The sequence below is a fragment of the Daphnia magna genome, linkage group LG7 (assembly GCF_020631705.1).
Source record: "Daphnia magna isolate NIES linkage group LG7, ASM2063170v1.1, whole genome shotgun sequence".
Lineage (NCBI taxonomy): Eukaryota > Metazoa > Arthropoda > Branchiopoda > Diplostraca > Daphniidae > Daphnia > Daphnia magna.
Window position 1 is genome coordinate 9,952,106 of NC_059188.1, and position 17,791 is coordinate 9,969,896.

Consider the following 17,791-nt stretch of genomic DNA (forward strand, 5'->3'; position numbering starts at 1 on the left):
GATTATTTTAATTACACTTATGTGTTTTGCGTCAAGACAGAAGTAAGAGAATAAGATCGCTTACGTCAGGATTTGACTTGGCCCCTTGTTCGATCAGCAGGGCGGTGCAGAATGGGCACTCAGATAGTGTCAGTGCCACTTGGTCACAGTCTTCCACACCGTTATTATGTAGCCTACATGTTGTCAGATTTGAACTGCAGCACGATAATGGTAAAATTGACTCGGAGCAGTGTTCTTTGGTAAGTATAACCCTCGTAAGAAAAAGATTTTAATGCAAATTTTCTCAAAAAACAGTTAGTGTACTGCAATACCAATTAGTTTTTAATATGATGAAGAAAAATTTCAAATGCACAACGATTTCATTGAAACTATGTTCCAACATGCCGATAATTTTGGGGGAGGATTATTTTTTTTTCGGAAAAAATTTAGATTCAATTTCAAAAAACAACTTTGAGAAAGAAAAAAAAAAGAAATGGTTAGAAAACACGGGAATCGACGAAGCGTTTACGCACTTTTTGATAAAGATTACGTTCGCCACAAGCACAATCATAGTCACACATAGAATAAAAATTTGTCAACCCAAGGCTTTTGCTTTAACTTTAAATTCCAAAAGTTAATTTACGGGTAAAAATGGACGAAACAAAAACAGAGAAAACAACTGCGCGAATGGGGCTGTTGAGTATATGAGGTCATAAAAACAGAACGGAAAGCGGTAACAACAAAACGGCTAATGATGAGATTCGGAATCCGACCAGCGAAGAAGCTGCCCCACGAGCTTTAGGAGGCTCGAACCCTCGGTCAACGACGTTAATCTTCCATCCCAAACTATTGTGCGTGTAACACTTTTAAAAACAGATTTCGTTAACCAGATAATCAAATGGATCAAGAGAAAGATTAATTTTTTTATGTTAATCACCTGATAATACAAGGTGTTGGGGGCGTTCAAAGGAACGGTCCACGTTAGGTTGGCCGGCTGCTCTCGATCACTTTCGCATTCGAGTATCAAAGTTTGTGTGTAGTCTTCAAATGTCTCCGATACGGCCCACTTGTCCACCGTCTTGTGCTTCCATTCGCACAAACTTCCGGCTGAAGAACATTCGTGACATAAAGTTGTTTTTACTTTTCCTGAAAAGTGTTGAATGAATCTAGATATTACCAGCGGTGGGGAAAGGAAATCCGCTAGGATCGAACTCGATTCCGGCAAATACGCGCTGTTCTCTCTGTTGGGCATCGGTTTTCTGTCCGTATCCGCCCTCTTGATTGTCCGTTATGTAGAGCGGATGCCAGCGAGCCGAATTCGTTGGGTCATTACCTAAAGTAGATCGCCCCGTTAGCAAATAGCCATCGTCCAATTGCGATTACATAACAGTAGTTTTCCTACCTCCTTCAACTAGGAACGTGTACGTTTCACCTCTTTCAACATAGATTTCGGGAATCAGGAGATCATTAATGTACCAGGCGATGCCCCAAGATGGCTGACCTGCAATCAACTTTCGGAGTTATGGCGATGAAGAAGAATGGGCTATACAACTGTTTCGATACCTGTAATGGCCGTGTAGCCTTTTTTGCCACCAGTAGGACCTATTCTAGCCCTCAATTCCGTCTTGCCCGATATAACGTTCGGTTTCCACGGTTGAATGGCGTTCTCCGTGCTCGTTCCCGAAGATGATGATCCTCCAGAACCGTGTTGTTTGGTCTTGTCTTCGGGAGCTAGAAGAACGGGGCATTGATTGACTCCTCGGCTGGTAAAATCAATCCGGTGATCCTCTAAACATGAGATGCAATACAATTAAACCGAGTCCGTTCGTCAGCCAATTGATCATACCTTGAGGTCCAGTGCGATCGGTCGAATGGTAGTTGGCTTCTTTGCGCGAATTGAGCGGCCCTATAGCGGCAATAACATTCACCCGTCCGACCGGCGGAATGACTTGATCAAATTTGTCTTGCTGGGCGTCCAGCGAACGCTGATAAGCAACGGTAGTGACGCCATTGATCCTCTGGCCGTAAAGCATGCTGACGTCGTTACGTCCTCCTATCCGGCTATCGGGGCAAACGCCGTTATTTCCATCGCACTTATTCCATCACCAAACGAATACATTTGAAAACATTTAGATAAGGGAATATGTTAGGATTTGATATTCTATATTCACACACCTGCGATTTAGCATTCAAAATGTAGTCTTCGGCGTAGAATTTGTTGTCCTCGCTATTGAAATAAGCGACGGCGACATCAGCGCCGATCATTTGCGTGCGGCCCTCTGCGCCGCTTATTCCGAACGACATGTATTCGTTCTCGTCCATACGGGCAGAAAGTCGGATGATCACTCCCTCTAGGATAGCTTCCCACTGGACTTGCATGCGGCCGTTGAGCAATTGGATGCAAGAGTCAAATTCATGACCCTCGCCGACCGTAGCGCCGGCCCCGCTCGTTTCGCTCGGGATTTTGGTAGTCTGCAAAACACAAGGGCGGCACACACACAAATATCAAATTCCAATCCATAAACGAAAAATGTCTAAAGTTAAATATTAAAAATGTGAAAGAATTGTCGTTTCTACCGGTTGGTACCACCAAACTGGCTATCCGAGTTTAGGAAGCAGCAGTGTCAAAACACACACACAAAAATAAATGTTTAGATTATAAATCGAAATGTGAAAGACTTGCACTCCTTGAAAAACGCAGTAGCGCCATCAACGGCCAAATTAACCAAAACAGCCATTATATACCGGTAGTAAGTACGTATATGAAATATAGGAATAGTGTGATCAAATGAATCTGTCAAATAGCTGAAAACTTACGGTCAACTGGTTCTGTCCTAGCGCTGGCGGTACGTCGAGATTTTTCGGGATCATGACGTGGCCAAAGTTCTCGCGGAAGGAGATGCACCACACGGACAACCAATCAATGTCGTGCACAGTCAAATCGCCGGGCAGCTGGATTTCAATATCCTCGCCTTGGTATCCACGCAGATTATTAGTGCTGCATTTGCGGGAAAAAAATCAGGAAAAGAAATAAAAATGAAAGGCAATTGAGTTGGATGAACACACAGAGAAGAAGAGACGGTCTACGTCTTATATTGCAACTGCTTGAAAGCGGCGTTTTTCGGCTTACTCTCCAAGTTCGTTGGGCACTTTGATGCCCTGGGCGTTAGGCACGGTGCCGGTGCCGACCCAGAAGTAAGCGTCGGGAGCCGCTCCGTCGTAGTGCAAATTAGGTATGTAGAACGTTTTGGCGTCCAGGATGGTAACGCTGCCGGAGCGTAGACCGTGCCCTAGTCGTTTGAATTCGGGTAGGACTTGCGGTTTGGCAGGGTCCAAATCAGCGGGGAATTGCACCGATCCGAAATCAACCTGCGGTTTATATATGTTATAGTGCATCGGTTATAGTTTCCGGTCATTAAAAATGTCTATACCAAAGTCATGAATGTGTGGGAAGAAATAATAAATAATTATAATAATAATAATAATAAAAAAACAGGGCAGAGAAACCAATTGCCAATGTAGTATATATAGCATATTGAGGAGGACTTTTTATATACTTTTCGTGCGTGAGTGAGGTGTGATTTTTGTGCACGCCAGATTTCGATTTAGGATGGAGGGGATTCTTAAGTGTTTATTGTAGCACTAACCCCTCCTCTCCCCCCAGATTTATGGCGACGCTTTATTCGAAAGCGCAAGCCGATGTCGGAGACCACAGGCAGTTGGAATAAAAATGACATAACACGGGATGATGTGTGATCTCCTCTCGGTTGTGTTGGAAAGAGAAGCGAAAGCTCCTCGACTTCATCAAAAGACTCTCGACGATATATATATAAGAGTGAGGCAGTTTTGGAACGATCGAAAAGCAGAGCAAAGTCTTGAGACAGCAGGAGACCTAAAAAAGAGATGGCAAGCCAGTATTTTATTTCATTTTTTTGTTGTTGTTGTTGTTTATCTCTTCCGCGCCACTTGCCCCGTTACCGTCGTCCCGAACGCAAACCGAAAAAGCTTTCAAAAGATTATGTACTACTCATCACTCAATGACTTCCGTGCGGATACACTTTCAATCTCTCATTATTTTGCCTTCTTTTTTTAGCGTGTGTGTGTTTCTTCTTCTTCTTCTTCTTCTTCCCGTACCCATTCCATAACGCAAGAGGAACAGTATCAATAGATTGGTATTGGAAAATGGAGTCCCAGAATTGGGCAACGGATTCAAAAGAAACTGGCCGGAATAGCGTGACAAAATGGCCGACACAGTTATCAGATTTTTTATTTATTTATTTATTTATTTTTTGAAGTCGAATAAATGTCCTCTTTTAAGAATCATTTGGGATATAGAGTTGAAGGGGGTAATCGAAATTTTGGTGGGGGGGGTGAAACCATACTGTCTGTAGAGCTAATAAAAGAGTGGAGGATCATATTTACCGCGAATCTTCTGCACCAGACAGAGAGCCAGCGAAGATCACGCACTTTCATGCCGAGTGGTAACTTGAGCAGGACGTCTTTGTTGTCATATCGTCCCAATACAGGCGCTTCCCTATATTGAAATCGAACAGATTTAGCTGTAAAATATTGCAGTGATTTTTCATAGAAATAAAGGTAGTAAATATAAGGAAAAGAACATCAACGTTTAAGTCCTCTGTAAAATCCATCAAACAGGAGAAGAAGAAGAAAAAAGGGGGGGAATTAATCAAGTTGTCAATCTTTTTGGAGGGAAGTCGAAGAAGATTGCAGAAGGAGGATTGAATAATCAAAATCTCAGTGTCAATAGATGCAACGGCCGTGTGTTTGACGAATAGTAGGGGGGGGTGAGGACATGACAAGAGAATGGCGACGTCAAATGAGAAGGAAGACTAGCGAATAGAAGGAAGAGTCAACAAGGCAGACGGTCAATTTCGAACTCACGTGCCTCTGCCACGCCAGTTCTACACTCGAAAGATCATGGCAGCCTAGGCAACATCAGAGGCAGTGCTGCTGAGAGGATATAGAATCGAACTCTATTCACCCGTAGGCCCCACATTATACCGTACACATACGAATCGTTGATGTATATAGACTTTGTATACCATATCGTCGTCATCGATTTCTCTTACTATCCCGACCGTCTGTCGTTGGAAGATTGGCATCAAAGATGTTGGCCAACTCTGCGATGGCTGGCGGGCGGTTCGTGTTTTGTGTCTATGTACACGCAACTATAAACGTGAGCGTCCCAGACAGCAACGCCCTTCTTCCTCCATTCTCCGTCATATTCATCTTTTGCCGCTCGATTAGCCGTCGTTCAGCGACAACCGGCCAACTTTACAACAACTCCTTCTTATCTTCTTCTTTAGTTTTCCTACTTTTTTCGATGTTTCATCGTCTTTCGTTTTTCTTCTTTTCTTTGTTGATGGATCCCTTTTCCTTTCCGTTCACTTCAATCACTCTTTTCGTGTTCGCCCGTCGTGTCTTCTTCGTGTCTCTGTTCAAGACAAATGCTGAATGCGACCCTCGATCGAAAGTGTACGCAGTACGAAGCTTATTTACATACAATGTAAATAAACTTGAAACAATAACAAGGAAACGTATTGTGGAGGTCATATAGTACCACGAACTCTTGCATCGTTTTCGCATCGTAGTTTTATCTTTGAGGAAGCGCATCGCAAGACGTTGCAAAAGGTGTGCCGTAAAACAGCAGCGGCGAAAGATTTCATCCAATATTTTTTAATTGAATGTTTTCTTTTCTTGTCTGGTCTGCATTCTCACGTTATCGCCGATGTAGATGGGAAGGCGGCTTCATTCCATCATCTTAGACGTTCTGAACATCCTCGAAATCCTTCAGCGCTTTTACGCTCTATTCAATCATGGCTTGTTCTTTTGTCCCCGATCCAACCGCCATCCCTCTTCACCGGCATTTTGCATACACGTCGTATATATCGCAGTTTCTATAGAAAAATAGAAATAGGGGAGCAATATGGACGAGTTCTTAAAGGCCAGCAAGTGACTTGATGACTTGCATAAGTCTCCAAGACAGCGCCCGATATTATACATGACGTTACAAACTCGGCATCCGTTCGTTGACTATAATCTGCCGCACTGCATCGCGCAAATAATGCTGGGTAGCACGTCATCGCATCAAGAGTATACCACCCCACTGGTCTAATTCAATAATCCATCGCAACGACCATCTTTTGCTGTATTAGTACGTCTACTAATGAAGGAGATTTCAGTTCCACACAGCATCATTGTCTCGGATGGAGGAGGGGGCTGTACTTTGTTAAACTCCACCGCGGACATATCTCATCGTGGATTATATTATTATAGTCTATTGAATTTGCATACGAATACGTCTGATATTCAAAGAACACATAACGTTTTTTTTTTTTCAAATTCTTTTGGCCTCGGGGCGGGTTGCTGTGTGTGTGGGCTACTAACGAACGCGGCAACAATGGCTGATGTTGTACGAAAGAGACATTTTTGTTCGGCTAGCTGAATGTTAGCAAAGATGAAAGAAAATCCCAGCACTACTAATGTGCATCACATCGGCTTATACAAGAACGTGAATGATGAGCAGCCAGATCGCAGAGATGCGGATGAAACGGACGTCAGCGATTTACTCGTACACGATGAGAGAGAAAGGAAAAGAACTACGTCGTAGACATTGGGGGGGGTGAACGATTCGAAAGCTAAAAAAAAAAAAAAGACTGGCCAGCAATCGACAAACGGGCTGATGATGACGTGGATAAGCCATTGAAGACATCGCAAAAAAAACTCAAAGAAGATGAAATAAATCAAGTGTAGAATGGCACGTAAAGAAACTGAAGAGGATGGTGGTGTTGGGGGGAGGGGGGGATCTTGTGCTTTTTGTGAACGAATAGCGTTTCTTTTTTTAAGCTTCCGTTTCGTATATAGTACGGCAAAAGCAGAGCGGACGCAGAAAGATGCGCTCTTTTGTTCTACGCAATCGAAACAATGCTTCATTTCCTGCTTTGCTCATCATTTTCTAGCCTCTTTTTGAGTGCGAGGGTCGATTGCAGAATAATAAGAGTCTCGTTGACAATCCGAAACCCCCCTGCTGTTTCTCATTCGTCGTTGCTTTTTCTTTTGATTGTCCTCAACAAAAGGGCGAAGAAAATGATGGTCAGCAGGAGCGGAGCATTAGACGTTACAAGTCCCATTTCATCAGGGTTGTTAATGTTTCGCTTGTTACTATCGTGACGATGAACTCGAAACAGCAATAACAGCAAAGGTCGGGGCTAATTCGGCGGTGTCAGTACAGCAACTGCATTGAACTGCGAGTCATTTTTCAAGCGAGAAAATGTTGAATGCCATTGTGTGTCCATCGTATTCAAGTCCATCAATGGATCCTCGTAGAAGTGGAGTGCCCATGTTTTTTTGCATATTGACATTGTGACGATGTTGCGTAAAGAACTGCCGTGTAGGATGATGAAAAATGATGTAGGCATGCAGGAGTAATACAGCAGGTGTGTTGCGAGTAAAATACCTGGAACGAGGGTCTGAGAGCACAATGACACTGGACAACACAATAACTTACTTTCCCTGATAGTCGGCCGGATAAGGAATAACGCTGCCAACCGGATTTGGTCGACTTGAATTGCCCGTCCAGAAGTAGGCATCTATTAACAAAACAAGTTCAATTAACTATAGTGTAAATAACGTGAACAGAATAAATCTTAAAAAAAAAAAAATCAAAGAGAGTTGTGCCAGTTGATACACATACCGGGTCCGGTGCCTCCGTACACGAAGCCTTTGATGAAGAGGACTTCGTCACTGACGGCGTACACCTGTCCAGAAACATCGCGGGCCAGATCGCCGATGTACCAGCCGTACTTGCTCATCTCGGCCTTCTTTGCCCAGCAACAACCTGAAAAACATAGAAATGAAATTTATAAGCCACGAGTCATGCAAATTCCAAGTGAAATGACATGCTCAACCAAAAATAATCCATCATCTAATTAAATAGGACTGTCTACTTTGTGCGCGTCATGTTTAATAATTGCCTTGTAGGACCAAGTAAACTCGACAGTCCTCTGCCACCAAAGATGCTAATAGTTTGTTCAAAGAGGCGAATGCAAACAAGACTCGATGTGGTTGTTGAACAGGCCATCAAAGCGGGTCACATAAACGAGGCTTTCCAATCAAAAATTCGGACAATATAACCAACATCAAGAGCTGTAAAAGGGAAGCCCCATCTGATTTGTTCGCCGCAACCATTATCTACGGGCAGGACCGACGAGCTTTTACACACAAAGTAAATACACAAAAGAGCGAACGTAATTACTGTTCTAACTGTGAACCATCGCCCCACCCAAAATGCTATCGCCGCTAGCGAAGCCCCGATAGTGCCCCCCCGACCAACGTCCGTTGTAGTTGTATACAATACTTCATTACAAGATGAGTAAGAGGTAGACCGTGATTGAATCCTTGCTATGCACACAATAATATTCTCTCGTAACGTTCGAGTCTTGCGGCAATCATGTCCAACGGCCTACAGTTGGTGTTCACGTTTCCGTGGAATCCAAAGAACAAACGAAACAACAACACAAATAAATGAAAATGGTATTACTTGTACAAAGCTAGAGAAAAGCGGCATCGCTGGATCCGCTAAACAATTGTCAGCTATACATGCGTTGGACGGAGAGGGGAAAAAAATGGCGGTTCTTTTTTATTTATTTATTATACGAAACGCGGTTGTATAGAACGGACGCCATTATTCGGTGGAGAAGGGCGTGACGTCGACTAGGCAACGGTGGTTTGAATACATATTCGCCACCTACGGACGTCGTTTATTCTCATCCGTCTTACGTGCCTACAAAGCTTTGCCGATTTCCTTTTCTTTTTTTTCGAAGAAAAATATGAAACATCCTTTTTTTTTCAAGGTGTCTTTCGGCATTTTGGGACGATTCTCGTCTTGCAATGTGAAACCAGACGTCCTGCATTTAAATTTTACTTAAAAGTATAGACTCTGGCGAGACAGGTTTCGATAGAGGCTTTTCATTTCCTATAATGTAACCACGTCAGCACGGCAGTAAATACATCGCATTCAGCAATAGAAAGTGAGGAAATTGGAGGCCAAATTTCAAGCATTTGCATATCATTTCGCTTGCTTTATTCAAGTGCGTTTACAGTAATTTATGATCGTCTCGAAAAAAAAAAAAGCGGGATGGATTCCGTTAAGTTGAACGGTAATTCACAAACAATAAAGAAACCGGCGTCAGTTCGTTCAATCGAACTCTATACAATCGGTTGCCAAACGTGTAAAAGAAATTGACGAGGGTTTTAAATTCTATGGTGATTATCCGTGCCATTTAAATGCGATGAATTATATTTAACGGAACGCATCTTCTTTCTTAGACCTGGAATTGCACAAGCAGATGACGTAGCAAAACACCCCGTGTTCGTTGCGACTTCTAAGTGACGTTTCGTTTCATTTCTTTTTCTCCGCACACGAAAAAGGAAGGGTGACAGTTATTCAGCAAGATTTTATTTACGCCTTTCTTTTGATGCGTATAGTTGGGCGTCAGAGTTGCTGACAACTGTTCTCAATGACAAAAGGGGGAAAATTCGGAACGCTCTTCCATTTGATTGTTCCCGCTTTTTTGTGAAACTGTCAACCTGATGTGCATTAAAGTAGAAGGCACAAGAAGTCGTTAAAGACGTTTACAGCAAGCAGTACCGTAATGTATAGCAGCGTCTCAACACAGAGCTTCCATTCGATTAGGTAACAGGTATTTAAATTTTCTATATCCTCTTTGAAAGGTCTTTATCCGCTGCCTCCCTTCGTTTCAATTGATATCACACTAATCATTAAAAAACAAAAAAGGGCGTCGTAGCCGTTCTTCGGGATCTTTAGCCTGATCGTCGGGGACTGGGCGTTGACACCTAACCCCCCCTTTTTTCCCCACCCCATCATCGCTTCACTTGGCCATTCATGAGCTTTGATCCGATTGCAATCCTTTTGACTCGCTTTCACCATCACTCTTATGCCGGCTCATTTTGCGTTTGCCTCTCTCTCTCTCTGTGTCTATCCAGGCTTGTGTGAAATCCAGCGCTCTTCTTCTTTTCAGCGTCTGCATCTTATTAAGCGCCAGCATGCACGATTGAAGCAGGAGAATCGGGAAGGAAAAATCGACTATATGTTGAATATATATATACAATTCTAGTCTGTTTATCAAGAAATGTATATATCGATTTGAAACCGCACGCTCAACGATTCCGGACTAAAGCGGAAAGAAGTGTATAGACACAGTAGAAGAGAGTCGGCAGTGAATGAAGGCGATGAAAGAGGGGGGAGTTATTGAATAAAAAATGGGGGGGGTTTTGCCCTCTCTTTAGCACCCCCCTCCACCCTTCTCATATTGAATATAGCATAAGTATAGATGCGGATTTAAAAACCAGTGGAAATGCATCCGTATATTTTTTAGATCCTTGCAATTCTTATATACGCACACAAAGAAATCCGGTCGGACTCTCTGGCATTTGTTTACTCACTTTGAGCGTACAGCAAGACCAAGCACCGGAGAAATAGGACATGGAAAGCAATCTTTTCCAGAGTCCTATTGTTTCCTCCCTCCCCGTTCCCTATCTCCTTTGATAAAGGGATCGAATTCACGTTACGCAATGCAGTTTGGTCGTTGACAGCACGGTCCAACTGTAGCGGAACGATTCAATTTCATCGCCGGCACTTCTTTTTTTTTTTTGTCTTCTCTTTTGTTTTTCAAAGTCAGCGGAGAAAAAGAAAAAAACGAGGAAGATAAAGAAGAGGAAGTCTATAAGAGATAGATATACAGGAACGCGGATGCTGCTGTGTATTATAGATGATAGGGAAAGGGGGTAGAATTCGCGCCAGTGGAGCACGAACGATTCATAGCCGATTCGATTACACACGATGGCAATCAATTGGGAAACGAGATACTGTCGTCAGTTTCTATGTGCCCGCGCCTAATGAATCACGCCATTCTCAGTCGGTGACGAGCGCTATCGGATGTGGAAGACACGTCCCTATATTGGAAATATATACGCAAATAGCACGCACACCCTGATCAAGGAGAAAAAAAACAAATAATACAGTCATGTGATGGTATTGTCTGTGTAAAAGAATGCACAGAAAACTTCTTTTGCTGTATAATTTCTTCATCGCCTTGTTGGCCAAAGATGGCCGTGTTGGGCCGACAAACTGTCGTTCATTAATCCTATCGGCATGTCGGTAACGGAGTGAAGGGCTTTCTTATTTCGGGAAAAACCGCCATATTGATGATTTGAGTCACGTATCATCGTTGACGAGTTCTCAAAATCGAACGGAAAAAAACAAAAATGCAGACATGTTTTTATTCGAAGGCGTTGGTCAGAACGAATGGGGGCGCATAAAATTGAAGGCGTGGTCACGCGTGAGACAGCCGGAAAAAAAATAAAAAATACAAGTGAAAATGACCGATGACGGTGAAAGGTTCCAAGTCTCAAGTTGATTAACAAAGTCGATCGTTTTCGTTGAGAAAACCGGTAGACGTAATAATTCCTTGTACTGATTGCATGAAAATCACGGTTTTCCCGATAAGTACGTAGTTTCCCGGTAAAAGCAGTTCAAATCACGTTTGGGGCTGCGTTGTGCGTGCGTGAGTGGTCTTGAACAATCAATGGCTCGGATATACGAAAATGGATAGTCGCTGACTAGAAAAAATGAAAAATGTGGCACGAAGAGGGAAAGTTTGCGCAGTTGCTGGAGCTGAGAAATGTCGACACATCCGTTTCCTGTTTAGGGACGAAATAAACGCGCAGACAGTTTCATCATTCTTGCACACGTCGCCAATTGAAATTAAAAATAGACGCAGTCATTTTTGCCAGCTGGTGATGCATTTTACAGAAGCCCTTTTCTTGCGCAACGCTATAAATGCTAATTCTATCATTCAAATAAAGACACATTTTGCCTGACCGGAACAACGCAGCAATGACGTTGATAAAGACTTAAGAAATAAATTAAATTCTGGCCATTATTTTTTTTTTTCGAATGGGATAATTCCGGAACGGATGCCTTTTATTGTTGTTGTTTTTTTGTTGCCCCATCCATACGCCGTCCCTTTTATGCACGTGATGACGAACGTGATGTGAATAGATGATGCTTTATGCACATTCGATTGATGTAGATGAATAACACGCAGTCAGATCCGGCAGAACCTTTTTTTTTTTTTAGATCCATCGTCTGTTCTGATCTCCGCTTCGGGCTCATCGTGTTTCAACGGTGAACAACAGCTGCGTGTAGGGGACGGCGGTATGTATACACAAGAAAGAGGGAGAAAGAAAGGAAGATAGCCTTCAGGGCGCGTCATTACGTAAAATGCGGATCACCTTGAACGCGGAACAACCAGACAAGACTTCACACAATGCCCCGAGGAGAAAGTGGAATACATCAAAAAGACAGGCAGAGAAAAAGGTGGGAGTTATTTAAAAATTTAAAAAAACTTTTGGTTTCGAGTCCTTGTAAATGTGTTTTAAACGTACACTCTTCGCGTGTGTTAAGCTTTCACATGTAGGAGGCAAAATTAGGGTCAAGGTACCATAGAATTTTGCATATTTTTTTGGACGTTTCTTTGATGATTGAGTTTGTTGTTTTAGGGAGGGGGAGGGCTGGTTCGACCCTGAAGATTCTTTATCATAAGTAACTAACGATAGAGACTTGTTCGTGTTTGTATCGAAGACTATACGAATGGGGAGTATTTTTAGAACTATAGAAAAGAAAAGAAAAAAAGAAAACCAAGGGAAAGGAAATACAAGAATGTGAATGAGATTTTCCCGTTAAAGACTTGCGGCGATGAAAAGAAATTGAATGCACAGAGAAGAGATTAAAAATTTGACGTAACTCTGGGCTATATGTCGTCCTATACCAAACCTTTCGATCCGGTATAGCTTAGATTACTTTGCTACTCATCATATTCCGTTGCCTTCCCACAGCAAAATAAATGAAAAAAAATAAAAGTTCCAAACACCCATTTTATTTTAAAAAAAAATTAAATAAATGAAATAAAATTGATGGAAGAAAACTTAATTGAGAACAAAGCAATTATCAGCTACGTGTGACTAGAGCTGTCATTAGCCAATCTACCATTTTCTTTTTTTATCTTTTATTTTTACGTGGTGGGGTATAATGACTTGCGGCTGGAACACGTTTTTACTTATTTATACATATATTTTTTCCCCTTTCTTTTTTTAATTTTTTTGAATTTCCTGGCTTACACATTTATACCTTTGCTATGCTTTAGTCTACGTGTTTTACGAGAGCTTCGCGTTTCTATATCTAACTCACCTTCTGGGAGACCAGAACGAGAAAACAAAACAAAAGAAAACCCCCCAAAAAAAAAAAAAAAAGAAAGATATAATGATAGAGCAATAGCATTAAAAAATACAAAACAACTATAGGAACGACTTCCGTCGTGTTTGTACCTACAGGAAACAAAAGGAGAACGTTATTTGCCTCTTTTTTTGTGTGTGTGTGGCCTTATTTCAACTCCGTTTTGATGCAATTAAATCAACAATTATTGGTGAGGAAGGTGGTCATATTTGCGCTATACGCGAACGAATAATTGAAATTCATCGGTTGACTGTTCTCTCGAAAAATGCGGTTGCACACCCAAAATAAGTTGTTACGATGAGAGCCAAACGACGGCAACGATGACGTCAAGACGAAAATAGTCGACACGGCTCAGCTAAGAAGAAGCCAGTTGGAAACCGATTCGTTGAAAATAAAAAAGTAAGGGTGCGTCACATAGCAAGTGCTCATACTCACGCCCGAACGAAACCCAAAAAAATAAAAAAAAATAAACGAAAATCCAAAGATGGAGTGACGGACCCAGCAAAAGAATGTAGAGAACGAATATCACTTACCGAACGTCACGGCTAGCAGGACGACGTAAATGCTTCTAAACGGCATTTCAGTTGCGTTTGGAATTCACTTTAAAACGTCGGGTAGAAAACTCTAATTGATTTGAATCGCAAACGCCAGGGTCCACAAACAAATAGACAAGGGCGATGATTTGGAAGTGGATGGCGGTTTGATGTTGGTATAGCACTTTTAATCTGAACTTTGAAAATATTCCAGAGGATGTCGCCCAACTTGATGTGCCACCCAATTCACACGTCCGAGGTGTGACGCCAGCGGCAGAAAATACACACACACAATGAAGATTAGTGCCAAACAAATGTCACTGTCGGCCAATCACTTCACCTGTACGTGTCTATTTTTCTTAGTTTTTCTGTGTGTTGTTGTTGTTCGACTTGACTCTTCAGGTCACGCACAAACAACCGCAACGTGCACTAAACCAGAAGGTGAGAGCGCAACTGTGCGCGCTTGTGAAACGAAAGAAGAGAAGTGAGATAAAAGCCAAGCTTTTCGTTCTTTCTATATAGTGGTGATACCTTCACTGGCTGTTTCGGTTCTCGGTTCTCCTCTTCGTTGTTGTATTCGTTCGTTCTTTTTTTGTGTTGTTATTTTTTTACATCAGTTCTCACGACTTTTCATCCAAACTCCCGCTCCCTTCTTTTTTTTTTTTCTTTCTCCTTGTCTCTCCCGTATTCTGATTCGCTGTTTATTATTATTTTCTTTCTTTTGTGGGCTTGTTTTTTTTTCTGATATTTTTATTTGACGTTCACCTGTATGCCTTGAGGGGCCACTTCCTCAGGTGAGCCACACGCTCCTGAATGCCCAGACACACACTAACCCAGCTCTTTTGATCCAAACTAGCACCTTGAGCTTTTAGGAAACTGGCCAAGTTTTTGCTCGTCCTTTTTATTGGTACCGTCGCGGCCGTTTTGTTTTGTTTTTATTTCGTGCAGAAACTCTCTTTGTTTTGCTTTCTTTCTCTTTCCAGTTTATCGATTCAGGAGAATTAACGGTATTTTTTGAAAAAACACCGAAGAACACGACACGATTGGGGGAGAAAATAAAAAAAAAAGGGAAGAAGATGGGGCTCGTTGTTTAGCAACGGCCTGTGTTCTCAACGTCTTCTTGTCTTTTGAAAAATAGTTCAGTTCGTTCAAGGTTAAAAGTTTCGAGTCACGAAAAGGAACTCCGCCTTCAATAGCACTCTTTCTTCTTCCGTTCGTTTAACCATTCTTTTCCCTTCTTTTATTCTATTTTTGTTTTCCTTTTTTTTTTAAATGTTCAACTCCCGCAAGTTGGGGGATGATCAGTCACCGTGAGCTTCGTGCAATTCTGTAAGTCGTGGGTGGTAGATTTTTACCGAGTTCTAAGAAACAAGTAACACTAATGCCACTACTTTGCACGAACAGCTTATGGTGCAGCACCAGCTCATCATCGTAGCTCTGCTACTTCAGCGAAGACACTGCGCGGCAGCGCGTAGTCACTCACGAACCTAAGCGGGACCGAGTAAAACGACTTTAGCGCCGCCACTACGACGTCTCCCTCTTTTTTTGTGTGTGTCAAAGACGCCGATGATGGCTAAAACGCGCAACAGCCACGGTGACCTCCCCTTGCTGTACTGTATATTCCTCTCTGTAGGCTCTATATCGTTTATTTTTAAAACAAATTGGATATACCCTCATTTGACGTCGTCGACGTAATCACGTGGAGTTGGAACCAACGTTTGAAGTGAAAATAGAATTGAGCTGAAAATTATAATGGAGGGAAACCCTATTAAGGGATGTTGTTTTGTATATGTACAGTGTTGATCAGACGCCGTGTGCTTGATGTTGCGGTGAACGTTTGCCCAGTTGAACGTTACCCGACAACCGGCAATCGGGTGGAACGGGATATCTTGATAAAGATTTGATGGCAGAGAGATTTCATGTGTACACCTGCAGTGAGCACACACACACACACACAAAAAAGGATGCTCTTTCATCTGCAAAATGTCGTGTCTATGACCGCATTTAGGCGAACGTTCAATGCCGCGGCTGTCTATAGAAAGATTGCGCACCGCTAACTGCGCGCGGAATTTTCAATTCGAGTGAGTATTATAGAGGGCGCAAAATCAGCCGAGTGAGTTGAATTTCGATTCAAACTTGAGAGGCAACGTCGCAGTTTGGCTTCCTCACGTTATTAGTAACACGAGCTTATCAAGCTTGATTGAAGTGATGGCGTGCCAACTTCATTGTCAAACAGGTTATTACACATACACATGTCAAGAATGACGACAAACGACAGAGAACAACTTTGCTTTGGGCATCTCGTATATCATTCACACCAAAGAAGAAGCAGACAGGACCCTTTATTAAAAACCAATACACATCAAAATAAAAAGGTGTAAAACAACAAGAACATGCGAGATGAAAATGAGACGCGTGACAAAAACCGGACGGATGGCTTTAATGCGTAGACAAGCGAACCAAAAATAGAGGGTTTGAAACTCTACAGATTTCGCACACACACGTTACATACGTGTGCAACCCCATTGCTCTTCTTATGGACTTCCTTTCATGGGACATGCGCGTGTAGTTTGTTCATGGAAGACCGTATAGGGGAGGATCGTGTTCTAGATGAAGACATTGGGATGTTATCTTCGTCTTGTTATTTCCCCTCTGTAAACACACGTGTGTATATACACACACACACACACACGTATGCCATCTGTGTAGTCTCTTTCCCAGCTATTCACCGTTTCAAACCAGGCGGTCTTTGTCTTGATTCTTCTTCTTCTTCCTTTCTAATCACACTCCATTTCCTGTTTTTCTTCCGCCGGATCGGCATCGCACGGCTCCTGATATCCATGGTGACACCATAATAGCACTAGCGTATATATACCCCGGTGGCATGGCTTCAATTCCACGTTCCCGTCTGTTTAAGCAAACGTCTGTCGACGATATTCTTATCCAATCGTCATCTCTGCTGCATAACGGGGTTGATGGTCGTGTAACGTATGAGAAAAGCCGAAGAAAATCACGTCGCACTTTGTCCGCCAGCTCCGTGACTGACGCTTCTCCACCAATGTCCGGAAAGAACAGCACGAACCGTATATAACATTTTAAAGCTTTAACGTTGATGCCATCGATTTTTAGTTGTTGGAAGAAAAACGGAATTTGCATTCAGCGTATAGATTGCTGGCATAAGCGCATAATAGGGCGGCCTTTACATGCGTAGATACAATGAGGAGATACGTAAATGGAACGGTTGTTATTGTCGATCTGAAAGGATATCGAAACAGATTTCCCGAAAAAAAAAAAATGTGGAATTAGTATTAAGAATGAAGGGGAGTAGGGATGAATAGGAAATGAAGGTCTTTGATGGCTTACCTATGGCTGCGGGAAACAGGAATAGAAGAGAGACCAGATTGAAGTAAAAAGTATAGCAGTTTGGATGTATAGCGGCTGACTGTGCGAATAATTGATATAAAAACTGTTATTGAAATTTAAAAAAAAAGAAATTATACCGAAAGGAAAATGACAAAATATGCCAATGGCGGCCCAATTTAATTTTTCTCTTTCTCGGCTACTAGACGTTGTCGGACGGTTTAACCAATTTTCTTCACTCATTCTTTTTTCTTTTGTGTGCAAACTGCGTGAATCCTGTCAGCGTTCACGTGTAAGTATTTTGATTCAAGCGCTAGACCTCGTTCGCGGAACGACTAGCGCTTCGGGCAAAGTGTCAATTCACGTTCATAAACTATACATACTTTTTCCCGCTAGGATTGAAATGAATTTTGTCACCACCATAACATAAAACAATTTTAAATGTACGAATCACCAGCCAATGGGGAATGCTGGTGTACCGAATGATCTTAAATCTCTTTAAGCGTGCGGTAAAATGATGAGGAAAAAACTCCCCCCTTCAAATTCGATTACAAACCGACTGTGAAGGGCTTGTGCCGTGCCA

The 17,791-nt window shown here is 42.3% G+C and overlaps 1 protein-coding gene across 1 annotated transcript; it reads right to left on the reverse strand.

Annotated features, from left to right (window-relative positions):
• Positions 1-278: 278 nt before the first annotated feature.
• LOC116927416 (protein Skeletor, isoforms B/C) lies at positions 279-15,311 on the reverse strand. The gene is made up of 13 exons (XM_032934431.2): positions 13,849-15,311; positions 7,694-7,837; positions 7,508-7,589; positions 4,402-4,513; positions 3,110-3,348; positions 2,797-2,977; positions 2,155-2,451; positions 1,826-2,072; positions 1,543-1,767; positions 1,382-1,480; positions 1,157-1,312; positions 917-1,086; positions 279-842 (listed from the first exon to the last, which is right to left on the reverse strand). Exons 1-13 carry the CDS (start codon positions 13,892-13,894, stop codon positions 690-692), a joined length of 2,151 nt encoding a protein of 716 aa, XP_032790322.2. The 5' UTR covers positions 13,895-15,311; the 3' UTR covers positions 279-689.
• Positions 15,312-17,791: the final 2,480 nt, after the last annotated feature.